Source organism: Aptenodytes patagonicus, chromosome 6 (genome assembly GCF_965638725.1).
Source record: "Aptenodytes patagonicus chromosome 6, bAptPat1.pri.cur, whole genome shotgun sequence".
Taxonomy (NCBI): Eukaryota; Metazoa; Chordata; class Aves; order Sphenisciformes; family Spheniscidae; genus Aptenodytes; species Aptenodytes patagonicus.
This window is the reverse complement of record NC_134954.1, coordinates 38368313-38396089: the sequence shown is the minus strand read 5'-3', so window position 1 is coordinate 38396089 and position 27777 is coordinate 38368313. Positions and strand designations below refer to the sequence as shown.

At 40.3% G+C, this 27777-nt stretch overlaps 1 protein-coding gene across 1 annotated transcript in view; it reads right to left on the bottom strand.

The window, feature by feature from the left end:
• Positions 1–12487: 12487 nt before the first annotated feature.
• The window catches only part of ZNF804A (zinc finger protein 804A), a 159414-nt gene continuing 144124 nt past the window's right edge, over positions 12488–27777 (bottom strand). Inside the window, exons 3-4 of the mRNA XM_076342172.1 lie at positions 18384–18514; positions 12488–16000 (exon numbers count right to left, since the gene is read on the bottom strand). Of these exons, the coding sequence (XP_076198287.1) occupies positions 12709–16000; positions 18384–18514 (3423 nt within the window). The 3' untranslated portion in view covers positions 12488–12708. The remainder of the gene's footprint in view (positions 16001–18383; positions 18515–27777) is intronic.

The window sequence follows — 27777 nt, the reverse complement described above, 5'->3', positions numbered from 1 at the left end:
ACAGGCTCTTACTTTAAGAAATTGTAAAAATGGTCTTAAATGCCTTCAGAATACATATCAGATCAAAATCAAGCACTTTCTATAATAAGTGCATAGACAAAATGATGGCTGAATCATTTAAACACTAACTGAAATACTAGAGAAATATATGGTCTTGGATCATTCTTCAGGTCCCATGAAATGAGAAGCACTTTCTCATGAGGATCACTTCCCTTCTATGCATTTTATTTCTCAGATTGAGCAGAGACAAAGACCCAGGTTCTGAAAAATTGATTTAAAGTTGGATTAGTGGCACTGGTGAACATTGTCACTCCAAACCTCTGCAATGTTTATGGACCTTGGCCAGCATTTATGGTCTCATTAGAATCTGGGACCAAACAGAGCCGCTGCAGAATGCCTCCCTGTTGCTTCAGTTACAAGGGTTTTTCTCTGTATTTCTTTCAGAAATTATTTCAATTTGTGTAAAAAATATACTAAAGATTTACATCATATATTTTTCTGAAATAATTTCTGAAATAAATACAGTCAGTTTGTCAGTATTAAAAATATTGTATCTTTCTCTTTTCCTAGCTGAAAACTTCATGAAACTTAGGAGTTAATAAAACTTATTTCATCTACTGATCAACTATATTAGAAGATAAGTGTAACCTCTATATTAGAAGGTAATTGCAATTGTTCCAGTCTCCTAAAGGAAGCAGAGAGAAATTGTTTCTGTCCTAAATCACACACTATGTTTGTGACTGAAATAAAAATCAGATCTATGACCCTTCATTTCTATCTTCAAGTACATTCTGCTACTCACAATATAATAACCATTTCAGGATCCTGTATACGTTCTAGTGTGAATATCCAGGACTGTCTGACAGCAACAGAAATTCCTTCCTAACCCCAAAATGAAACCGGAATGCCACATACAGCTAGCCTCAGATGTATGCCAACGGTAAGCAGGAAAGGTTTTCTTTCTCTTCCTCTGCATTTTGCAATGCAAAATAAATCCCCAGAAAGAAAGGTGTGTTTTTCATCTTCCTTTTTGACAGCTCAGGTAGCAACAGCTTTAAAACACACTAATCTGACAAGGAGCATCACAAGACACAGAGTTGAGAGGAAACAAGAATTGTGTTTAAACACTCAAAGAAGAAAAGGTTCTTTTTTTTGCCTGAAAAAAATATCTATTCAGATAAATAGTCATTCTCTTATTGGATAACAGAGCAAGCATGTTAAAGTTTCTGGATGACTTGCAAGAAAAAAAAAAAAAATTATTGAATAGAAAATTAGTTCCTTGTGACAAACAGCAAGCGAAAGCCAGCTCTCAAAATTTTCCCTGATTGCAAAAGGAGAATGACTGTGCAAATTATTGCATAGACTTTAAAATAAAAGCAATATAGCCAGCGTTTTTAAAATGACCAAATTCAGTTACTCTAAGCAAAATTTGGTACGGTGAGATTTTCCAGGAAAATAACTGGATGAGATGCCATTTATGGTTGTTAGTACAGAGATACGGTATGCTTGGTATGCTAAAACTCCAAGGAAGTGGCTGAGTCCGTGAGGCTGATGATCAGTGTGATTTTCTCTTTGTGGAAAGAGAAAATTCAAAACAGTTCTTATACAGACTCAAAAAGAGCATCCAGAACCATTTAATGGCTTCAGAAATTCCCACCAGACCCACAAAGCTGTCAAACATAGGCCCAGTTCAAAAGTTTGCTGTGCATATCTGAAATTCAAAATCCAGACCTTGGCTTGAGATTTCTGAGCTAAATCTTCAATAGAGCCAAAAACTTATTGACACAGACTAGTTCAAGCTACAAATATATATGCAGAGCAGCTCAACCAGCTACATACATTGTAGGTGAGCATATGCGAATTCATGATTTCAAGTCAAACCAGCACCTACTTAACAGAATATTGAAAAGCAAAAGGCCCCTATCCTAGTATCGTGTAGTTGTTATCACATAATGAGTTTCACACATCACTTACTGGAATCATGAATTCAGTTTTAGGGGTAGAATGCATAAGATAATTCTGTGAAAGGAAAAGGAGTAATCATTTAATAGAGCAGGCAAAAATTATTTGAAGCTGAATTATCACAGAGCGAACACAAATATCACGATGAAAAATAATTAGTCTGACACAACGCTAAACTGAAATGGTCTGTGTGTACTGTACATACATAAAACTATAGGAAAAATGGAACATATGTAAACCATAAGCATCTCAGGTCACCTGGTACCTTGATATGTTCGTTTCTGATGATCAGAAGCAATCTGCTGCAGACGAGCGCTCACTGGGAGAACACCAGTAGCACATGGCACTACCCAGCTGAGTGAGCTCTCACTGTCGTGAGGAAGATTTCGATTGCTGGGGTTTGAAAAACAAAATTTCAGTCACTCTTGAGTCTTCTATTATTACCCATTTCTAAGCAAGAAAGAAATTCTGTCTTATATTTTATTTAAAAACGTATGAAAATTAGTTGCCTAAATTAGCTAATACTCAGAGGGTACAGACAATTTGCACCATTTCTCTGCAGGACTACTGAGGGTACCGTTTCCATTCCTCACCATTTTGCCCACCTCTGCAATGCACCACTGCCATCTCCTTACCCTGGCTTTCCTCAATGGGGCTGACACTCTGCAGATCCTTTCCTCTGCTCTGAAATCTCAAAAGCCACTCTCCATCCCGTCCTGTCACCTAAACCTACCGAGTGACCCAGCAACTAACTGAGCAATCCCAAACTCTTTTCCATCTAACACCCAGACTCAGACAACTACCACCACAGAACTGAATTTTGCCTCCCTATAAATTTAGGCCAGGATGATAACATTAAAGTTCAACCTTACTGCTTACCTGCACTAGGGCCAGCCTTGAAGGCTATCAAGAACTCCTGATAATGAGAGTAGTTGGCATTATGGCTTTAGGATAAAATATGGATTTATTCTGCACATTATTTAAATTACCTTACATTTTTTATTTCCACTGTTATTAAACTGTAATGAATTTATTTGTTTATGGAAGTGTGCACTGCATATCTAGTACTATTCTATAATAGCTGGATTTAGAGCCAGACTGATTTCTATCCTAGACATCATTAAACAATTTATTTTCTGTGATAGGGGAATGTGCTCTTGGGCAAGAGCTCTCCATTAATATGAATTATTAACAATATGTATATACATGCATTATGGATTTAAAAGATGAAAAGAAAGCTTGCCAGTTATTCTACGGAGCTTTCTCCATCTACAAGGCCACTGAATTTCAGAGAGCTGTCTGCTGAGCGGTCGGTCACAGGCAAGGAATCCCTGATGACCACTAGCATTCCTGTTGCTAAAATTATATAAAATGTTTCAGAAAAAATTTCTCTCATTGGCAACATCTGCTTAGCCCTCTGCTACTTCTTCCCATTGTAAGGTAATGTAAACCAGCTGATAGCTCCCCAAATATCCATGCTCCCTGGGAAGGGGTCTCAGCACTGTCATCAAAATGCATAAAGTTTTATTTTAAAATATCTTACAAGAAGGATATTTTTGTAACTGCAGCATTTGAGAAAATTCTAGCATTTTTAGATGTTCCTGCTGACGCATCTGCTTATGATGTGTCAAACTGCATCTATCAGCTATGTTAAGCTTCATAACCCTGCGTGATAATGAAAAATGATGGAAAGAAGCAGCTTTGATACCGTATATCACACTGCGACACAGCAGCAGAAAGAGTCTAAAATATTTAAAACTCAAATAAAACCTCTTAGACATGCAACTGCAGTGGTCCCCATTCATGTTTCCGTACAACTTTGCTCTCTGTGAAAAACATTCTAATAGGTGTTCGCTCCTTAAAACCTTTCCAGGTAATTAGTCCCTGTGCTACTGCAGGATTCATACATCCCACTGCTCATGCTAATGCCACACAACGTCGTGTCAGGAAATCCCATCGCGTGGTATCCAGGGGTTAAACAGTAAAAGTACCGCCAGGGAGAACTGCATAAAAGGAGGTAGGGGGGTTTCTAGAGATTAATTAATCACTACTCTCTGCAGGCTTGGATTGAGTTTATTAAAGCTCTCTTTAAAAACCCCTGCAGCAATGCTCCCTTCCACCTGGCCTCCCTTGTATCTCTTTGTGTTGCCATCTAGCTCGATGAATATTGCCAGGTTCAATCCCCCCCTTTTCTTTTTCCTCCAAAAGTACCTGCGTGTTTTCCCCTAAAACCACTTTCTATTGTCCTTCAAGACATTCTTCAGAGTAGCAATTACTGCTACTCCTCTGCATACCCCTCTATGTCCCACACAGCACTGCCTCCCTCAATAACCTGCTGTCCGGAATACAGCCACACCCCCAGTATTGGACTGGTGACTGAGAGGACTGGTTTACATAAATGTTGTATATCCAAGGATATTTTATATTGTATGTAAAGTATTATTATTATTGCTCTTATTCTTCATTATCCATTTCTTACCTTTGAGAATTCCCTTGTGATAGCTTTGTGATAGCTCTCGCTATCCTGTCTTTTTTTGACTATGATGGATTGGCAGACCAGCTAGCAAAAGGCATACTAAGGAAAACAGCACTGTTAATTTAAGCGGTAAAAAGCTACAAAATACAGCCAGGCAACAAAAAGCAGGCAAAGTAACTTGAAGCAACTTCCCGCCACCCTAGAGAGAAAAAGATGGGTTTATTACACAATAATAACTTTTTTCCTTCTTATTCTGTATCAATATTCCTCCCTTCAATGGTTTCTTCTCTTCTACTACATACACTTCAAACAAGCTATTTTTACCACTACTTAATTACAGGTGCAAAATTACATCTAGAAAAAAAGAATCCTGAACTGGTAACCTGGTGTGTGCATGCCAACGTACACATGCACACCTGCATTTGTATGTATATGTATAAACACTAAAATGCAAATAAACTTCTACTTCCAATTACAAATCCACAAGCAAAAAGTATTATTTGGGCATTGGCAGATTCAGGTTTCCTCCTTTTAGCGTGTCTTACAGTGATTGCTTCCTCTTTATTTCAACAGGCATTACTAACATGAGAGAAGAGATTGGATTTTACTGTCATTTTTGCCAGTGCTGCAGCGACATAAAAGCCATACATAAAAGAGTCTGTTACACACAAGAAGGTTTTGGGTCAAATTATCCAAGCTGTTGGATTTCCGAGTTACATTGCAAGAAAAAATTTGGACCTGAACTGGGCTTCACTTTCTCTATATTCACAGTTGTGCAAACATACTGATTTAAATGGATCTTTCTTTGATTTATTACAATATAAAAGAGGATTCTGCCCATTTGAAGTAGAACTTTCTATTTTTTAGCCTAATTCTCCCTCCAGATTTCACCGGCCTAACCAAGTATATGACTGCACTAGAAATGCAAGATGTTTCTTTGTAACATGTACCATTTTAAATGTGCAATACTTACTTGCTGTTTCTCATCCTTGAGAAAGGTACACAGGTACTATCTACCGTTCATTATAAAAAAAGATCCATTTTCAAAAGTACTTTCCTGTTCGCTGCTTCTTTTGAGGGAGAAAAACACAGTAATTTCTCTTTAAAAATCTCATTCACAGCAATCAACCACCACTGCTGATTTAACAGTAACCTTCTTTTAATTCACATAAATATTACTATATGCATCATGGATTCACATTTGAAGTTTACTTAATTATTATGTTTCTTTCTACATGTATTTGCATATTTTCATCTTATCCCAGCAAAAATAAAGACCACCGATACATTATTTTACCTAAATATTGTGTGAAGGTAGTCCTACTTACTAAAACTTCTAAATGAGCCTGTACAGGTAGAAAACCCAATGTTATCATTAACTGGTTTTTTTTTTTTGGTATCAGAAGAGAAGGTGCATGTATGTGTTTCAAAAGACTGATGATATAAAACAGAAATTTTAAAGATATACCTTTATGGTCATTAATTACAGAAATATCCTTACAACAATGGAGGTACAAGATTGATTTAAAATGGATTAACTTTTCTTTACTAGATTGTGCTACTCATCATACCGTATGAAATTATTATGCAACTGAAAGCAGCAAGCATTAGGGAGTTTTAATAAATAAAGAATCATAGAATCGTTAAGGTTGGAAAAGATCTCTAAGATCATCGAGTCCAACCGTCAACACAACACCACCATGCCCACTAAACCATCTCCCTAAGCACCTCATCTACACGTCTTTTAAATACCTCCAGGGATGGGGACTCTGTTCCAATGTTTCACCACTCTTTCAGTAAAGGCACTTTTCCTCATGCCCAATCTAAACGTCCCCTGGCGCAACTTGAGGCCATTTCCTCTCGTCCTATCGCTTGTTACTTGGGAGAAGAGACCGACACCCACCTCGCTACAACCTCCTTTCAGGTAGTTGTAGAGAGCGATGAGGTCTCCCCTCAGCCTCCTTTTCTCCAGGCTAAACAACCCCAGTTCCCTCAGCCGCTCCTCATAGGACTTGTTCTCCAGACCCTGCACCAGCCTCGTTGCCCTTCTCTGGACACGCCCCAGCACCTCAACGTCCTTCTTGTAGGGAGGGGTCCAAAACTGAACACAGTATTCAAGGTGCGGCCTCACCAGGGCCGAGTACAGGGGCACGATCACTTCCCTACTCCTGCTGGCCACACTAGTTCTGATACAGGCCAGGATGCCATTGGCCTTCTTGGCCACCTGGGCACACTGCCGGCTCATGTTCAGCCTGCTGTCAGCCAGCACCCTCATGTCCTTTTCCACTGGGCAGCTTTCCAGCCACTCGTCCCCAAGCCTGTAGCGTTGCATGGGGTTGTTGTGGCCCAAGTGCAGGACCCGGCACTTGGCCTTGTTAAATCTCATACAGTTGGCCTCGGCCCATCGATCCAGCCTGTCCAGGTCCCTCTGCAGAGCCTTCCTACCCTTGAGCAGATCAACACTCCCGCCCAACTTGGTGTCGTCTGCAAACTTACTCAGGGTGCACTCGATCCCCTCATCCAGATCATTGATAAAGGTATTGAACAAGACTGGCCCCAGTACTGAGCCCTGGGGAACACCGCTCGTGACCGGCCGCCAACTGGATTGAACTCCATTCACCACAACTCTCTGGGCCCAGCTGTCCAGCCAGTTTTTGACCCAGCGCAGAGTACACCTGTCTAAGCCGTGAGCCGCCAGCTTCTCTAGGAGAATGCTGTGGGAGACGGTGTCAGAGGCCTTGCTGAAGTCCAGGTAGACCACATCCACAGCCTTTCCCTCATCCACTAGGCGGGTCACCTGGTCATAGAAGGAGATCAGGTTGGTCAAGCAGGACCTGCCTCTCATGAACCCGTGCTGGCTGGGCCTGATCCCCTGGTTGTCCCGCACATGCCTTGTGAGCGCCCTCAAGATGAACCGCTCCATAATCTTCCCCGGCACCAAGGTCAGGCTGACAGGCCTGTAGTTCCCCGGATCCTCCTTCCAGGCCCTTCTTGTAGATGGGCGTCACATTGGCAAGCCTCCAGTCATCCGGGACCTCCCCTGTTAACCAGGACTGCTGATAAATGATGGAGAGTGGCTTGGTGAGCTCCTCTGCCAGCTCCCTCAGCACTCTCAGGTGGATCCCATCTGGCCCCATAGACTTGTGAGCATCCAGGTGGTGTAGCAGGTCATTGACTGCTTCCTCTTGGATTATGGGGGGTTTATCCTGCTCACCATCCCTGTCTTCCAGCTCAGGGGGCTGAGTACCCTGAGGATAACTGGTCTGCCTGTTAAAGACTGAGGCAAAGAAGGCATTAAGTACCTCAGCCTTCTCCTCATCCTCGGTGACAATGTTGCCCCCCGCATCCAATAAAGGATGGAGATTCTCCTTGGCTCTCTTTTTGTCATTAATATATTTGTAAAAACATTTTTTGTTGTCTCTAACGACAGCGGCCAGATTGCGTTCTAGCTGGGCTTTTGCCTAGAGCCCTAACGCCCCAGGTCAAAATAAATCCTCAGTAATACTAATGGCAAAGCTTCCTTAGACTTCATTGGTTTCAAAATTTCACCAACAGGTCAAAATTCAGACTCAGGATAGAAATTCTCCCAACCTTTTATAAAATCCATAAAATAAAACAGAAGGTTGAGGCAAAAATAAGATGTCTCAGAATTCTTAAAGTTGATACACTGATTTTTGCAGTTAGAAGTAATAAAAAAGCCTGGTTCGTATACATAAATGTATAAATTCCAATAAACTCTGATAATCTTACTCACAAACAGATAAAGAGAAAACTTTATAGTGTTCCTGAAGTAAAGGGGAGAAGGAAGGACATAAAATAATATACAAAACCATGCCTGCTGCAAACGTTAAATCTAAGTGATCTATAAAAAACATACACATTTAGATAGTAAGCCATATTAATTTAAAAATAACAAGTGATCTTTATGCAGTAAAAATGTCTTTACTTTCAATAAAGAGAGATAATATAGCTTTGTAAAATTTTACAACAGGTAGGCATATTGCATAAATATGTGCACTGCTACACATACACAAGTCTTTAGGCAATGTACAGTAATGGATATCAGAAAATGAACATATGGAGTTTAGAATGTGTAGACTATGAGCACCACGGTAAAATACCCAGTAGATTAAAATTTACCACCTTAGTTACAAACAAGTAACTGTCTTCAAAATACATTCATATGGTCATAATGTATTGCCTTAATCTGGGAAAGTTAACAAAATCCTTAACATTGCAACATGAGTGATTTTCGGTTGGTACAAATCAATGAATTTCCACCGAAGTCAGAAGTTGTACATTGATTTGCACCAATTAAGAGTCTGGCCAAATATACTTAAAAGCTGTATTTTAAATGCAGCATATCAAGTAAATATCATAATGCAAAACATGTATTTTGAGAAAAATGCACAATTATAGAAAATGAACTCGACAGAAAAATTACAGCTATGCTGTAATAATAAATAAAATATGTGTAAGAAGCATTATTAGCACGTATAGTAATATATTAAAGATAAATGGATGTCCCAATGGACTTTTAAAGCTTAGTGTGAATACCATATCCAAATGAGGTTTTTACGAGTGTAAAAGCTTACTAACTAATAAAAAGTTAACATTGTAAGTAAAGACAACTTTGCTTCATAATGATTTCATTGTTGTTTGATTACACCAAATGATAAAAATATTCTCACTCAATAATACTCTGTAAAAGGTGTTTCTTTTACCAATGTTTATGATCAGCAGTTTCTACGTCCGTGACTACCCATCGCTCACTCCTGTAGAGTCAGAAAGCTGGTGATTTCTCCCCAGCAATTAAAAGCTTGCATAGCTTCTAGTTTGTGAAGGAAACCAAATAAACAATTTGATTCTTTGCATGTATTGGTAGCATTAAAAATTTCTGTGTACTTACAGACAAGACAAAAGAGTCCGATTACTCCAACTGCCCATAACAGTGCGAGACGATTATGTTCCTTAATGCCCAAAAGCTCCTCTAGACCATTACTCTATGGCTCATGTTACCTGAGAAATGGTACATCCCCAAGAAGGTCATAGTCTGGACAGATTGCAACTTTCCAAGGACCAAAAAAGAGATACTCTTCTCATCTCAGTGGAACAGATTAACTTTTCAAGCATTTCTCTGCAGAGCTGTTCTGGGAAATCACTTTACAAAATCTATAACCTCGTTTAGGCTCAGGTCTGAAGATTTAATTCTTGCAATTCAGGTGTATCACTTTTACTGTTTACACTAGGAAGACAGCCCAATAATTCTAGAAACTGGCAAACTGGCCAGGAACATAGACACACTAGATCTGTGTAAATTTGAAAATTCAGAAGTAAGTTAATTAGATTTAACAAATTTGGTGGAATTTATTTAGAATGATAAAAATTCAATTATTTAACATTTGCAATAATTTTTACTTATAAATTAGACTACCAAATTACGGAATAAAAATACATATTTAATCTAAAATACCAGATAAAACATGAAAAAGAAGAACTACCCTTATATAACTTACCCAAAGTTATATATTTAAAAATAAAACAGAAACTCAAAAGAGTATTTTATTAGGTCATTTAATTTAGCGTGTTCAATTTTAAACTAACTTGTGATTTATTTTTATATTGGTTTTGCTTTTACATATGAAGTCACATATACAAACAGTTCTAGCACTAAAGGCAATACCATATTTGAAAATTATTACATTTGATGGTTATTAGACTTCTATTGTAAGTAGTTTATACACTATTGAAAAGCAATTACAGTAGATAATAAATAATTGTGCAATGTCTTAAAAACAACTTAAAATAGAAAAAACTAATTTAAATTGTAAGAAAAAAGTAACGTTCAAAGCTGTTTGGGCATTTTGTTGAAAAAATGTGAACTTCTAAGTTAATAGATGGGAATTTTCAATGAACGTTGCAACGGAAAAACTGAGATTGGTAATTTTTAATCTCCTGCCAGATAAAAATGTATGGATATGATCATGTGCAATCATAATTGTCCTACGTGGTTTCTTTTTTTCAAGTGTAGTTAGATAATTAGATGGATTTTGTCTTTGAGAAGACATCAGAACCCAGGGGACCATCTGTGCTGACTACCGCAGAGGAGGGCAGAAATACAAAAGCCAGCACAAGTCAGCTAAGGCAGGAGACAAAGCAGCTAGCACGCACCTTCCACCTTCAAATAGAGATTCCGATGCTTGGAGCCCGCTTGGCACCTGCATTTTACAGGAGGTAGTGGAGACATACAGATTACGTAGGCATACTCTTGAAATAAAGGAGGAGTATAAAGTCACTTATATGCTATATTTTTCAGGTACCAGATAAATAGAAACAGGCATTTACCTGAAATTACAAACTAGAGAAAATGTACCTGCTTTATGGCATTACAGGGATAGATGCTCAGCACCATCCCGCTCCACGCCACAGCCTCAGGCAGGGGATCCGAGCCGCTCTCCAGAACCTGACCACTCATCTGCTCCTTCTTACCAACTTTTTGCTTATTAATGTAGTTTAGCCCTTTGTAACTGCACGACACAGAGAACTCGCATCCCTTGAGAAGCTGACACTGTAATAGTGGCAAGATGCTGTTTGCTATAGTTTTAATGTAATATTATAGTAAAACTTGCAGTATTGACATAGATAAGTTCTAATGCTATAGATGCAGAAAATAATACCCAGATATATGTTTTAGGATATAGTATTACTTTTCAAATGGATAATGTCTTTAACTATTAATATGCAATGTATATTAATGATATTCCAAAATTACTATTCTTTCAGTTCAACTGTATATACTTTCATTATACTATATAAAAAGGTGAAAAGAAGTAATTGATTGGAGAACTAGCACCTACCTTTAATTATGGAGGGCCTACATCTAGCACTAATGGTCATACTGCAAATCCTTAGCTTCACTCACACGATAACACTTCATTTTAATCAAAGAGATGGTTCTATCTCAGAACCACTTCTGGTTTTACTCTGGACCATCGCAGGTGTGGGCCTGATATATCTCATACTACAGCAAATGGGAAGATTTCCCAGGCGAAAGCTGGGCGAGGTTTAACAGCAATAAAAATGTTGCAGAGGTAGGGAGAATTCTCTGAAATACAGTTAGAAATAATGGCAGTATATTAGTATTATTATTAATTTCTAGTCTATGTTATTCTATTTCTTTACCAAAATGCTGTGGGAAAGAGGGGGGTGAAGTGAGGTTAAGGATTTGAATCAAGCCCTGGTGGGTTCCCCATGTGAAGCTATTCCTGACCTCCCCTTCATGCTCATGTGCTCTTGCTATCTTCACATATTGCACAGGCAGTAAGGACCTTCACTCCGACAGATCTGTCCCCCATCGAGGGATGTGTGCAGTCAGAGAAAGTATGCGTGGTGGAACCAAGACCTTCCCTATGCTCTACCTTTTCGCTATAAGCAATATTGCCTTGAAGTCAAACTGCCATTGATATTTTCCTCCCCCCCCCCCCTCTATTGTTGATGTTATTTTTGTTACATCTTTTTTTTGTGGTTTAGTATAAAAGGGATTAGCTCCAGCAGTCAGCAGCTTGTGCACATACTACAAGTAGGCAAAATTTGTCACGGTGACATCAAATCACTAACACAAACAGATCTATTACCCTTTCTCTCTTGCTCAGTAAGACAGCTGCCCTCAAGGTATTAGCCTCTCAGCCTCCCTGATAAATCACTGACATGTAGGAAACCTGATTATCTCAACATAGCAGGGGTAGAGGATGCTATTCAGCTGCAGAAGAACATGGAAGAACAACATCCATGAGGCTTATAATGAAAGATTTTTGATATACTTAAGTAGTTAACAAAAATTTATTGCAAGAGATAGTTTGTCACTAGATTTACAGTTTCAGAGAACATAGTACAAAACATAGTGCATCAGCTTTGTCTAAACATTAAATAGGTGCAAATACACAAAGATAAAAAACAAAAAGTGAATACTTTACAACATAAGTTATAGAACTATAAATATATTTTATATACATTATACATATTCTAAGACATGATTTTCACTTATATAGAGAGAGTTCATATTAGTATCAGACTATTCAGTGCTTTAGTTATAGTATAGGTCTGAACTTTACATGAATGTTTGCATCATTATACTTACAGTAAATGCTTCCCAAAGAATGAGGAATTTTAGCCAGTTTATTTCACAGAACCGTTTTGCAAAGCCGAGGGGACCGTTGAAACAGCAGGACTGTTTAGCTGAAGGCTCCTTACCCCATCCCCGAGAGCCTGTCCTAAAAGAGGGGCTGCAGGGGAATGACAGCCGGGTGCGGGGACAGCAGGGATGGGAAGACGGTGTGTGGCAGCGGGGGAAACGCCAGCTGGGTCGGGTGCAGGACTGAGGGCGGCAGCAGCGGCAAATGTGGCGGGGCGACGAAAGCTGCATGCCCCCCTGGGCAAAGCCTTGGTCCTACTGGTAGATGAGGTAAAGGCGCTCTGGAAAGAGCTGGGACCTGGGAGAGGAACTGCTGGTGGGGCTGGAGAACCTTCAACGTACTGGCGGCAGCGTGCTGCTGCAGGACGGTGTGATGGATGGTGGTAACGGAGGTAGAACACAGTGGTGGCTGCAAGGGCAAGGGCTGCAGCGGGGAATTTGGGGGCTGGATCGCCGGGGAAGGAAAGGTGAACTTCACTTTGTTGGCCAGCATGTTTTGTGGCATGATCTGCTGATACGTCTCAGATGGGAGGTCTTTGAATTTTTCGTGGTTATCTGGAGGGAATATCAATGTCTGTTCTGGCAGGGTGAAGGGGGCTATTAACTGCTCGGTAGTTAAAAAGGTATGACTGTTTATATGTGCTTCTTTGAAAGGCAAAGGTGGTGGGCTGCTAAATACACCAGGATTACACTGTACCCATTCACTGGTCACCTCATTTATTTTCTCATGCGGTAGAGACTCAGCCAATTCGTAATGGTAAAGGTAGGATTTAGGAGGAGCTTGTTCCAAATGTCTGCTGGGGAGGGGAAATTTGTAACGAGCTTGATTTTCACGACTGCTGGCGTTTTCTTTTTTCTTTTCATCTTGTAGAACATCCTGCGTGCCGGCAGCTGCTGGAGCACTGTGCTCAGGAACAGAAGCAGCAGAACCTGCGACGACACCAGAAAATGTACTCGGAGCACTCTCCATCGCTGCGCACGCTGCCAGTTTGTCATTTTCCAGCATGTGTGAACTATCAGCTTCTAGAGGTGACTTGCTTTCCTCCAGCTGCATTGTTTCATCCGTATCTCTTGCATGATCAGCTTTGGGATCCACATTAGTTTCCTCTAGACTGTCTTGAGTCAAGAAGTCCCCCAGAATATTTAACGCAGAATTTGCAGAATTTTCTTTGGAAGGTCTGGAGGTCTCACTTCTTGCATTCCTGTCACGGAATACGTGATGGATTCTACTTTTCCTCCTCCTGCGTTTCCCTTTTGCCTTGTGATGTGAACCTAAAGTACGCGCTTGCCTTAGATATTCCTCTGCTGATAATGCCTGTCCGTATGAGCTTTCATCTGATGAAGAGGAATAGGTATGCTGTCTCCGCTTGCGGTGGGATTTTTCAGGTTTCTCTGTCAGAACGTTGTAACCTCTCTTTATGGACTGGTTTTGACTTGGACTCTTCTCCTCACTGCAGTGTCCTAAACATTTATGCTCTAGGCTACAGCTTAACCTCCTGACTTTCCAGCTACAACATGTTTTAGAGTACCTTAAGCTGTGCCTCCTGGAACTCAGAGCCAACTGCTTTGCCTGTCTCCGAGAGCTTGCTTTGCTCTTTCTGTGTGGTCGTTTACAACCGTGGCGTTGGCTGCTATTTGTTGCACACCAAACATCACACCAGTCCCTGTCCCCATGTACATGATCTGGCGCAGACATGAATCTCTTACGACCATTTTCAATGCCAAGTTTTTGACGTGACTGCTGTATCTCACCTGTAGCTAGCCAGATATTCCCCGCATCATGTCTGCACTTCTCTGGATTATTTTGGAGGTGCTGGTATTTATTTTCATCTCTGTAACTAATTTCTTTTTCAGTCACTGAGGACATCTCCATTTCTGCTGATGTTGTGTCCCCACAGTGATGATGATGACAGTGACATAATTTTCTTCTCCTTTTCCGTTTTCTACTTTTGTGAAGCCATTTTTCATGGCTTTCTTTGATCCAGACTTTGTTATATTTCTCATCTATCACAGTGTTTTGTTGTAAGTGATTTTTAGAAACGTGATACTTTTCTATTTTTCTAATCCTGAATGACTCATCCAAGGACACTTTATTTTGATTTTTTGCAAGATCACAATTTCTGATGAGGGAAACGTTACTTACAAGGGGTATTGTATAGTTGCACACATTTTTATTAATTTCTGTTTCATAATCACCACACTCTGAAGTAGGTTTATTTGTAAAATCTGAGACTAAGCTATGGTTGGATTCAGTTTTATGGTGCAAATGAGGTATGTTTGGCTGATGCTTGGGCTTTTCTTGGCTGTCACTTGCTCTTGATGACTTGAAATCGAAATATAAAGGATTACAGCTATAAGAAATTGATGGGTCTGTACTTGTGTAAATTAACATTTCCGACGGCCACTGAAGAGTATTTGATCCATATTTGCTAAGAACAGGAACAAAGGGTTCACAAGGTCTCTTGCGCATGTCCGGTTTTCCTTGTGGGGCTCCACTACTGCCTTCTTCAGATGGTGATGGAACTAATGCATCTGCACCCAGCTTTTTTATTTCAGTTTCAGTTGTGGATGAATCACTGTTCCTGTCTTTATCATTTTCCTCCACAACATCCTGCAGAGATGAACAATCCTCCACAACCGCCTGCGCAAGAGCCCTGTTTGCCCGCAGCTCGTAACCGCTGCAGCCCAGGGGCAGGACCTGAGCGCTGTCCGCAACCTCAGGCAGCGTTTGGTCCGGTAAGTCTGCTGCACTTACATCAATACCATAGCCATCCATGTCCAAGGACACCAGTTGCTTTGAATGGGACACAGCAGGATTTAATACAGGACTCTCTAGCACCCTGCTTTCTTCACTGGCCAGCTCGTTTAACTCCTGAGCTTCAGGAGCTTCTGCTGTGTCTATGCATTTTTCCACCAGTGGGTGAGAACAGTTATGTTTCTCCTCAGGGCACAGGACTATTTCTGCCGCTGAAGGAGACTGAAGGTTACATGCTCCTGGAACAAACCTACTTCTTCTGCTAAATCCGTGCTCCATAGACGTTTCATCATTATATTCATAGAAAACAGCAGCTGAAGACTCCAGTTTGACCGCTGCTTTCTTAGGAAAAGCAAAAGAGAACCCAACTCTATGTCCTTGAGCTCCTTGAACCTGATCTCCACATTTGTTAGCGTCAGATTTATTATTGCATGCATTTCCAGGAGTGGAAGAAATAACAGAAGCGATGTCTTTACAATTCTGCGCATCGTGCATTAACGTGCAGCTGAAATCCTGTTTGTTGGCAGAATCTATGGCAGCACTTTGTGGGACATCATTGCAATGATCTCGCACAGTCACTGTAGTGGATTTGAACATAGGGCCGCTTCCAGGAGCACTAGGAAGGAAAACAAAACTCGGAGTCAGTACCTTTCAGAGAACTGCAGACAGAAATACAGTGTTACACTGGTGTGCAAGAGATTTTTTTTAAGGAAAGAGGAAGAATCTGTGGATACGTAGCTTTAAAATATGAAAAAATGTCATCTTTTATAATAAGATCAGTTGACTAGTATAAAAATAAAAAAAAGAAGTAAATATTGTGGCCCCAGTTCCTTCATGTGAAGTTATCAGCTGAAGGGCTAATATTCCTACAAGGTAGTTCACTTTTCCTAGACATACTGGCTGGCCTAATAAGAGACTGTATATCTCCCCAGAAATTTTGCTTCTCCTCCCAGTAGACCATCATGGTTGCAACACTATTACTACAAATACCACAGGTTTTACATTCTTTTGTGCTACAAAATATATTAAAACAGAGAGTGCCTCACAGACCACTTCCCTCTTAGTCATCATCCTAGTGACTGCTGCTCTGCCCACGGGCAATCACCCAGGAGCTCCCATCCTATTTGTGTTCACAGACCAAACCGTCGCAATCTCAGCAATTTCTTTCGTTGAAAAATAATATCGGGGAGAGTATTTCAGCTGACGGTAGTGCAGTAAGTGATTCATCCCTCTTGAGAAAAAATTTATCACTGTCTACTTCTGTTCTTCATTCCATGTCCTCTTCCCATCTGTTCTATTTGACTTAATAGGAAGCAAAGAGAAGAGCAAAAACTGTTTAAGCTGCCAATTTTCCAGGTTCCATAGGAACTGCTCAGCATGAGCAGTAATGGACCTATGTTAAAACAATTTTTTTTTTGTTTTAACCAAATTATTCTATGTTACAGTGCAGAGCAATACTAGACGATGGGTCATTGGGAAGACTTGCAAATGTCGTTTAGGACCCCAAGAAGTGCTGAGATAAAGAATGATGAACTTAATCTATTGGGTCTAGAAATTAAGGTAGAGGTTTTGGGAGAAAAGAATTCCTCATGAGAGTTCCTGCCTTGTCCAGTTCTTCATAAATTTAAAATATATATTAAAAACCCCACACAAATCTTTTCTTTAACAGAATAAAATGGTGACTTCTACAAAACCAACCTAGAAAAAACCAGTTTAAAAAATCCTGTGTGTGTCTATATCACACCTCTAAGGATGCAAAGTGGTAGTAAACGGCAATTCTTAAATAGAGAAATAAAGCTCAGAGATAAATTCTCCTTTAGGAACTAGAAGAAGGATATTTAAAAAAAAACAAAACAAAACCCAGAAACAACAAAACCCCGCAAAATCTGTGCTTCACTAGCATGGGAAAATGGAAAAAATAAGTTTCTCTTTCCTCTTTCTCCTGAAATATGCTAAATTCAGATTTTGGAGTATGTTTAAGGGGAATAATATCTAATATCCTCAAGCATTAAATTTGGACAGTTAAAACACTGATGGAGGAGAAAGAATCTCTACATGAGTTATCATAAAAATATAAAAAAATTAAAATTAGGTGTCATGTTGCTCGTGTCAAACAGAGCTCACAACATTCATGTCCCATCCACCTGCTTAGACAGACTTTGTTTCAGCATGCTGCCCACCATCCAAACTATGGAGAAAGAGACTATTACTGAACAAGAGCTGCAACTTGGTTGGACTTCTCTGTTAGTTCATCCGGTGAGACGAAGGCTGGATAAAAAGAACACATTTGTGTTTGAGCACTTAGTTTTTTGCTTTTTTCCCCCTAAGATTCCACTGTGAAAGGTTGGTACATATATTTTCAGTGGCTTGTCAGTGTCATAACTGTGTCATATTTAAGTGAGAATACAGTCACGACTAGCAAGCTCAATATTAATTTCAACAGTATGCCTAGATGCAATACTAAAACATATGACTAACAAGGATTCACTTTTGCAGAGGGAGGTAAACACTGTTGAGCTGGCGAAAAGGAGAACTTACCTTTAAATATAAAAAAATCCAGTTACTGAAATTTAAAACTAGATTTCTGGATGCTTTCCCAGGCGAGCAGTTTGAAAACTAAGTCTCAGAGATCTGTTACATCCTAGAAAGACAGACTGTATTCCTCACCTCATCAATGAAGTAGTGTCAGCCTGCAAATGCATGACCTAGTTCACTCAGCTTTCAACCAGTGTGCCTGGTTTTATGAAATATATATGAAACATCTTTTTTTAAACTAAAAATACATGTCATTTTAGCTCCACTGAAAAAGCAACGTTAAACATTCATTTCTGCACATAGTGTGAATCAAATTACTGTACACATACTGCTTCAAAAATGCCATAAAAACGTGTGTGTGTGGTTCCAGCCGAGGGACTCCAACAGCCCTGCGTCCCACAGTACCAGCTAACAGTGGAGGGATTATTTTAAAGTATTTTTTGTTTCAGCAGCTATGCACTTACCACGTTGTCTCTTTCCTTAGCTCAGCTAGCTTGTGCAAACGTTGAAGGGCTTTTTCCTGTTTCCTTTCATCTTTTCGTGACTTAGATGCTACGTTTCGAGCAAACTCCCTCTGTTTCAGTTCCTTCAGTCTCTGCAAGAAATAGTCATATAATGCACACAAAAAACCGAGGGATGATAACGTTTATAATGACAGTTACTTTCTGGTAAGCACTCATGGCACGAATTATTTTTGAACCTAACCAAAGCGATCCATTCAATAAATTTATACATTTCAAGTGAATAACCAAAATACACAGAGATGCTAAAGACAGGTTAGCTAGGTTAGAGATAACCTAGAAAATTTTACTGTAGCTTTTGTGATTAATGTAGACCAGCCTCAGTAGGATGAGGCAATGTTCATCCAGAATTTTGCTCATGACTCGCTTCCCAAAAACCTTCCTACAGCCCAATTGCTCTTTGAGATAGTAATAAAAAATAATGAGACCACCCCAGGTATTTTTCTGCAAAGCGGCTCTGTAGCCTGTCGACCCGGTATTAAATCTCGGGTTTTTCTGCCCGAGATGCTGGGCACAGCATTTATCACTGCTGAACCACGGGAGGTCCCTGTCAGCCCTTTTCTCCAGCCTACCCAGGTCCCTCTGGACCTGCCCTGCCATGTTATCAGGGTGGTATCATCTGCAAAGCTCCTGAGAGCGCGCTGTCCTGCCATCCAGGTCATTACTAAAGACATTAAAGGGTCCTGTTCCAGCAGAGATCCCCAAGGGATGCAACGGCCAGAGAAGTCTTGTATTTTGAAATGGGAAGGTCCTCCCTTTGAAGGAGCTTTTTTCCTGCTCTTGCTGGTGTCTGATGCAGCAGTTAAGCAGACACTGAGGTTTGATCCAGTATCTCATTCAATTTCATCTCCAGCCTGTTTCTTTGGGGGGAAATTAAAATGCACAGCTTTGATTCTCCACATGAAAAAGGAATTTCATTCTCTTTATATCACAGAAGGACAATACGCAGAGACTTTCTTAATTCTTCATGTCAGCAAAAAGTATTCCTGTAAGTCCCAAATCCCATTGGTGTACCGCTCAGTTGCTCAGTGTGTCCCCAGTATGGCTCAGTCTAGGTGACATCATCTTATGAGATTGTAATTTCATGATTCTGGGAAGAACCCAGTAACTTGCCACCATTTAAGTGTCCAAGGGCTAATGGTTGGCCATGAACAGGGGCCACGTGGATTTGTAAAAGCAATAATTCTAACTTCAAATTGTTAGAGGAGTATTCAGTACTTTTCTTATCGATGGTGGCACATGTTGGATACACATGTAATGGAGTTTGCAGAACTTTATAAGCACTGTTCTCCTGCTCCTTCTCAATTTTTTCTTTTGCCCCTTTTGTGATCCTTTTTTTCCTATTCACAGAAAAATATCCATCATATAACAGCATTCATTTACTCACTGAATTTGTCTTTGCCATTTTGGGTGATGCTAATGCCACCTTGGCAGTCCATTTAATGCCAAGAAACATATACATAGAAACATGCTGAGAAAGCAAACAAACATCTGCAGAAAAATGAGTACTACTCTCTATTTTCAAATTTTGCATTATTTTTCAAACACCTGGATATTCCTTTGAAAACATCCTTGATAGATACAGAGAAATAATTTGAAAGGTAATCACTTCTACCATTTATATTTTCTAGATAGTGTTATCAAAATTCATTTCATCGTGTTAATGCAGTATAAGGTTATTAATTCACTCAAAACTGGAGGTATGGTAACTTTTTTCCAAGAAAAAAGGTTTGAAATGTGATTTATCTTTGCAGAACATTTCTTACCCCTGTGCATTCTTGTTTTCCTAAAGATAGTATGATACTGACCCTCCTTCCCACCAGCCACTTGTGAAACCAGAAGTATTTCATTTTATAGGTAACTTCTGAGCACTCAGAATAAAGGAAAGGGATGAAGTTTGCTCCTTCCCCTCCCCACCTCCAGCCCTTGGCATTTAAAGACAGGATTTCATTCCATTTTGTAGACCCCAATAATTCTTCAGTTTTTTTTCCCCACCAATGTGTAAGGAAAGAAGTATGCGACAAAGCAAGAGAAGAAAAGAGAGATAAAAGGGTGCTTTTTCACAAGGTTAAAAAGGAGAAGCTGAGGTGTATAAAAATCCATAATCACCCTCCAGCAGCAGCACTTTACTGTAATTACTGGGATGATTATAATTAGTGATTTGATTCTGACCAGATTTTGACCCCTTTTCTCTTACTGCTGAAAGTTAGCAGGACTCCATGCCATCAGGAGTGCTAAGTTAACACAATTCCATGTTTCAGGGTGTGAGTAGGGTCTCGCTCACAGTGAATAAGGACAATGCTGTTAAAGGAAGTTTTAAGTGATCTTGGAGGCATAGAAGATGCGTTTCATGACTATCGTTGCCAAGCAAACATCATTCTACTGATCAGAGCCTCTCGTCAGCCAGATCAATCATTATCTGTTTAGCACATACCAGATCTGGTACAGAAGAACCGTTCACAATTTTTAAGTAATTAAATTGTTCCCCTTGATTGCTACAAGTAGGTGTCAACGTGGAAGACAGAGGAGTCTGGCAGAAGTTTTGTGTGCACAGCCTTTATGTTGGACTGTCTGCCCTTCTCTTCTGGAGAACTACTTGTTCCAGAGCTCCCCTTCTGTCAGACCTCCTGTCAAACACACCACCCTTTTCCTGGACGGAAAACCGGTATTAGCAGAATATGAACTAGTTATACAATGTGGGTTGGTTTGTTTGTTTTTTCTTACAACTGGTATCTCAGCCTTTTTCATGGAGAGCTTTAATGATCTATAAGGATTATACCTCGGTAACTCCTGAGGACTTTATTCAGCAAATACATATGTGTAAGTGGAACTTTTCTTAGTTGTAAACCGCAAAACATGCACCTGATGCAAGTTGGTTTGAGGCCTGGTTGGGCAGTTTCCAAAAAATAATATTTCCTATACATAAAAGGTCATCTAAGTGAGAAAACGTGTGTCCCCATTTCTTGATATTTTAGTTATTTTCCATTTGTCTTTATTTAGCCATCCGATAAGCTATCGTAACCTGCATTCCCTTACTGTACTTAGTCATGCTAGTGATTGCTAGCACTGCATTTATGCTGCCCTATATTTGTATTTTGTTGGGTTTGCTTGTATTATGCAAATGAAAACAAGATATTACCCAATTATATGTAAAATGCCATTAGTTACAGAATCATAGAATCATTAAGGTTGGAAAAGATCTCTAAGATCATCGAGTCCAACCGTCAACACAACACCACCATGCCCACTAAACCATCTCCCTAAGCACCTCATCTACACGTCTTTTAAATACCTCCAGGGATGGGGACTCCACCACTTCCCTGGGCAGCCTGTTCCAATGTTTCACCACTCTTTCAGTAAAGACATTTTTCCTCACGTCCAATCTAAACCTCCCCTGGCGCAACTTGAGGCCATTTCCTCTAGTCCTATCGCTTGCTACTTGGGAGAAGAGACCGACCCCCACCTCGCTACAACCTCCTTTCAGGTAGTTGTAGAGAGCGATGAGGTCTCCCCTCAGCCTCCTCTTCTCCAGGCTAAACAACCCCAGTTCCCTCAGCCGCTCCTCATAGGACTTGTTCTCCAGACCCTTCACCAGCTTCGTTGCCCTTCTCTGGACACGCTCCAGCACCTCAATGTCCTTCTTGTAGGGAGGGGTCCAAAACTGAACACAGTATTCAAGGTGCGGCCTCACCAGGGCCGAGTACAGGGGCACAATCACTTCCCTACTCCTGCTGGCCACACTAGTTCTGATACAGGCCAGGATGCCATTGGCCTTCTTGGCCACCTGGGCACACTGCCGGCTCATATTCAGCCGGCTGTCGACCAACACCCCCAGGTCCTTTTCCACTGGGCAGCTTTCCAGCCACTCTTCCCCAAGCCTGTAGCGTTGCATGGGGTTGTTGTGGCCCAAGTGCAGGACCCGGCACTTGGCCTTGTTGAATCTCATACAGTTGGCCTTGGCCCATCGATCCAGCCTGTCCAGGTCCCTCTGCAGAGCCTTCCTACCCTCGAGCAGATCAACGCTCCCGCCCAACTTGGTGTCGTCTGCAAACTTACTGAGGGTGCACTCGATCCCCTCATCCAGATCATTGATAAAGGTATTGAACAAGACTGGCCCCAGTACTGAGCCCTGGGGAACACCGCTCGTGACCGGCCGCCAACTGGATTTAACTCCATTCACCAGATAGTCCATGCATTCTGAGTATCACAAGGCCCCCCCCCAAAGTTGTTCAAAGTAAATGGCAGCAGTAAAAAACCAAGTGTGCCTTATTCCTAAAAAGCATCTTTTTCTTAACGTTTTTATGCCTTTCCATGTGGCAGAGCTATTCACTAATGCTAACTTCAATAGTTAGTTTAATGCCTGTTACGTTTGTTTGTTTCCATGGATCAGTAAGCAAATAATTAGCAGGCAGTCATACAGTATTTATATATGATTCCCTCCTGTATTTTGCTCTGCTTATGAACAAGCTCAAAATGGGTAAGTCCTAGCAAGCAGAGTTCAACAAACAGTTCACAATGAATAATTAAATGACACTTCTCCAAGAGAACTAAATGCCTTCATCATTATCCTGATACGCTGTATTGCCACTTTGAACCTGCAGAGCACAGACCACCGTCAGTTTGCAAATGACTTCTCCCAGCCCGGAGCAATGGGAAGCCTAACCCCGATTCTCCAGCCTTGCAATGGGATCCTGCAACTGGGCTGCTTTCACTCAGGCAGAAGCTGGATTGTTTTAACAAACCTAACTGTAACACGGGGCCTGAAGCAGAAATATTCCACCTATTTGTAAGAAACTCAGCTGGGAATCTTACTGCACACCCATTACATCATGGTGAGCTGAGGTATGCAAGTCCAGACGAAAAGGAAGACTTTACCAGCTCCTATGTATCTATGCACGAATGAAACTATACATGAGAAGATCACATGAGGTCCAAACTCAGGTGTGACTGCATTTCACCCAGAGGCATACAGCTCAGGTGTCCCCAGGCTTGCCGTGGAAGACACTCATCAAAAAAAAAAAAAATCAAAGAAATCCTAAGTGGACTTCCAACAGGACCCCATTTCTGGTTACTTCACCCTTGTCTTCATTTCCCCATTTACCACAATGAACAGTTAATTTCGGCATGCCACTTTTCAAAAAGCTCATGCTGAGTTTCCTAATTCTCCCCTGCATTTTATAATATAGGAACCACAAGCCCAGATCCTGCTGCCGGAGCCAGGTGCCTGAAGACCTCTGTGGATGAAAGCCTCTTGAAGGTAAAGACACAGTATGGTATTAAGTGCACTTCTTACATCACTATTACAAGCCTTCTGCCACCTTGCAAAGTGGTGTTTGGTTTTGGGTTTTTTTAAACCCAAGATTTAAGCACTTGTAACAATAGCACTTCAAACTAACAGGTCTTCAAAACATAGGGAAGGCATTAATTAATAAATATGCCCAGGACAGCGAAAGCATGTACAGGCTGAATAGTGAAACACAATGTACCTGAATACTAGGATACCAGGTGATAAAATGAGGGGGGAAAAAACCAAACCAAACCAAAACAACAGCCTCAAATAATTTTATACCTTGAAACATATAATTTAATGTTATCAGAACTGACTCTGAAGAAAAGCAGTGAAACTTTTAACAAAGTTTATAAAACCAAAGGGGAAATCATAACAAGCATCAGGATTGATACAGGCTTTCTCTGTAGTGTTAATATTTCACATAAAAACCAGCCACCCCCCCAGCACAAAGGCATCATCTAATGACTGCTTATTCAGAGAGGGTCTCATAAACTACCCGTGCAAAGCTTATCTCCCTAGTCTAGGAACAACTTTAATAGGGTCAGGAACCAATGGGAACAGTTTTTATAATAGCAGGAGTCAGAAAGATGCCTATCAGGGGATTTCAGGGCAGTGCAGTTCAGATATTATTATGCTAATTTGCTTTTGACCTTAGATTAACAATTAAATTACGTGGACTTTTACGATGCTGAAAATACGTAAACCATAAATTCATTTTCTGATCAGTGGAAGTATAAAATTACAGAACTTATCAGCCATGACATCAAATTTTGCTGCTTTATTGTCTTTTTATTTTATCAGGAAAAATGACCGTATTCCCAGTAGTCACTGAATCATGAATTTATGCGATTGTTAGCTTTTAAAAATAACTCATCAAAATAAAACCTCCTTTTCTTGCTCCCTAACTATGAAATACTCGAAGCTGCAGCCCAAATAGCATAAGCACGTTGCTACAGCCCTTTATATATTGAGCACTAAAATACCAAGTGTTTGTGTTACACCTTGACATTTCTGTTGTAGCTCTTTTTCAAGTTAGTTGCTTCTGAAAGATCAGATATAGCAGAGTCACAGCTAACGTGGGAACCTTTGAGAAAGCAGACGAGTGATCAGGGAAAGAGTCCAGTGCATAATTCATTCCTATAACTTTATGTCATATTAAGAGAACTGACATACTGTCATGTCTACGCCACACACCAGAAAACACAGCTGCTGCTTAATTGGCACAAGGACTTTGAAACTGCAAAGGGAGGCGAAGCTAAATGCAGTAATTGATGAAGAGTTAAATTGCTAAATTGCCCCCGTCAGAAGAGGGAGGATGAGGAGACTGCAGTGCTGCAGCCACGGGCATCAGTGCCTGTTTTGGTGAACAACCTGCCAGATGGGGAGAGCAAGGCACAGGTTTGCTCCTACTCCACCCTCCCAGCCAGCGACAGCAGCATTAGGCTGAGACCATGAAGACACGGGATATTCAGTGCTACATGCGTGTCCTAAATCCAGCATGAGCTTCCCCAGCTCCCGTCCTGTCTCTAACTCCATTTGCACCCTGAAAGGAGCTGGAAGTCCATTGCAGCTCCCTCTTGCCCTTCAAAAATTTGCTAATTACCTAAACATGGGGAACACGGGTTGGTAGCTCAGTGCTGTCGTGGAGGTGGCACGGAAGTGGCATTTGGATTTGTTTAAAACAAGTTAAATATTTCTTCCCTCTAAATCTGTATATGATATAAACCATGTTTTTAGTTGTTAAGAAAGGGGGTTTTTGGCTTGTATTCAGTTTGTTTTTTAAAAAAAATCTGATTACTGCTTAATACAGAGATTAAATATGAGTATTTCTTAGCTGCTGGTGATTATTCCAGAAGCTGTGCTTCTAGAGAAATATAGGGGAAAAATGTGCTTCCAGAGAAATAGGGGAATATTCCCCTTTCTCTGAATACATGACTGCTGTCAATATACTCCCTGTTAATTGAGATGGTTTATTGCTTCTTTACGTGAATTATGGTATGACAAACAGAGCGACAACATACTCATTAGATAAACACTTGTCACACCAAATCAGATTAGTATCCTTTCGCAAAGAGAATTGAGCTTTATCAATTATAAATAATAACTGAATGGATCAGAGCTCTGGTAACACCTGTAAACGCTCAAAATGCAGATGATACATGCCATTTAAAGCAGAAAACATTGCTCACTAAGATGTAAGATACACGTATATTCCTTCTGTCTTTGGTGGTTTGTGCAGGCATATATATTTTACCGTTCTGCAACGGGAGACCCCTTCACTTTACACAGCATGACAGGGCAGCATCTCTTCACTTGTGCTCTGTTCTGCAATTCTGCATACTTTTCATGACCATATCTTTCATATTATTAAAAATAAAAAAAAGAAAAAAAGAATTTCTCCTTTTGTAAAGATTATAGAAAAAAATTAAAGCTCCAAGAAAAAATACTCTACTACAAGAAGAATTTACCCTGTTAGTGCTACAGGCCTTCCCTAGCGGAAGTTAAACAAGGCAAGTTATTTCCACAGAAAGAAATGTCAAGATTTCTCAATGAAATTAGTAATTCAACCACTCAAATAAGGAGGCTAAGGAAGAAATTAGTAGGCAATCATTTTTTTCATGCTGCCAGTATGGAATTACTGCTATAATGTGTTCCTGCAATAGAAGAGGAACAGGGCGGAATTTTAACAGCAGCCTACAACTGCTTGATGGGGAGTTACTTCTTGCTAGTGGCAGGGAAAGCTCCCCTGCTCGGGTGGTGCGGCACCAGAACACATTACCTACAGGGACTGTGTCATCTCCACACCTGCGGAAATTCAAGGCATGGCTGAAAAAACCACCATCTAACTCGATGATCTTGTGTTGGTGAGCAGGAAGCCAGCGACTCCTTCCAACCACCATTTTTACGATTTCTGTCTTACGCAGTGAGTTATCTCATGTCCTCACTTTATCAGTGTATGGACTACATTGGCCACTCGCTTTGTTTTTAAAAGGCCTTTATTAAATAACATTGATCTATAGCTGGCTTATGAATAACTTTCAGTTTGTTGCATGTTATAAGCTGCTTCTAACTGCCTCTGCCTATAGTTGCATGCATCTCACTTTAAGCTGCAAAATTTAAACCTTCTCTTAAAAACTGAGAGCTCTGCAAATTTGCAACAGAACCACATTTTATATGATCAGATATTAAGCCCTCCAGATGACAAGGAACATGCAGGTTGTGAATAATCCTTTTCCTCTCCTATTTCTACCACGAATTGCAGCCGTGCCCTCCTGATGGTCTTTTGGTATTAGAAGAAATCTAACACACACAGATATAGATTTAAAAATAGCAAGTCCTTGGAGCCCACAATATTGCTGAATAGGTAGAATCAGTTGAAGTGAAACTGTGCTCTTTTGCCAGCACTTGTCACGAACGACATCCCAGACTGGGAGAAAGTGGGGATTAATTAAGAGAAAGGGAAGGTTGGGACTGCTTTACCTGCCTGTCATGGGCCCGAAGGGAGGCGGGTGATGAGAAGATGAGATTCTTCATGATTCGGGAGATTTTTATTAACTTTAAATGAATTGATGTAATGCAAATGTTCACAAACAACTATAACTTGCTCATGAGCACACTTGAGCAATATGCAGTAGTTCAGTTTGTTGCGTAGTCTGCAAAAAAGAACTGTTGCACCAGCTTTTACATTGAGATCCTACAAATATATATTAAATACAAGTATTATGTTACACAACTGAAAATTCACATTGGTCTTTTCTACTTTTGTAATATAAAAACTGAAATTATTTTATCATGAAATGTAATTAGGTTTTGAGACTACTTCATACTCGTATATGAAGCATCTTTCTTGTAAAGTGTCTCGAGTTCAGTTAGATATTCCTATGTAAGTTCATGGGGAAAAAATAAATGAAACTTGAGCTAAATGAAAACCAATACCAAACAAAAACTTAATTGTTTTCAAAATCATGAGGAAAATCAGAATATTAAATATTTTGCACACTTGCACCTGTAATATACATGAAAGCTAGTTATCTTGATGAAGATCTT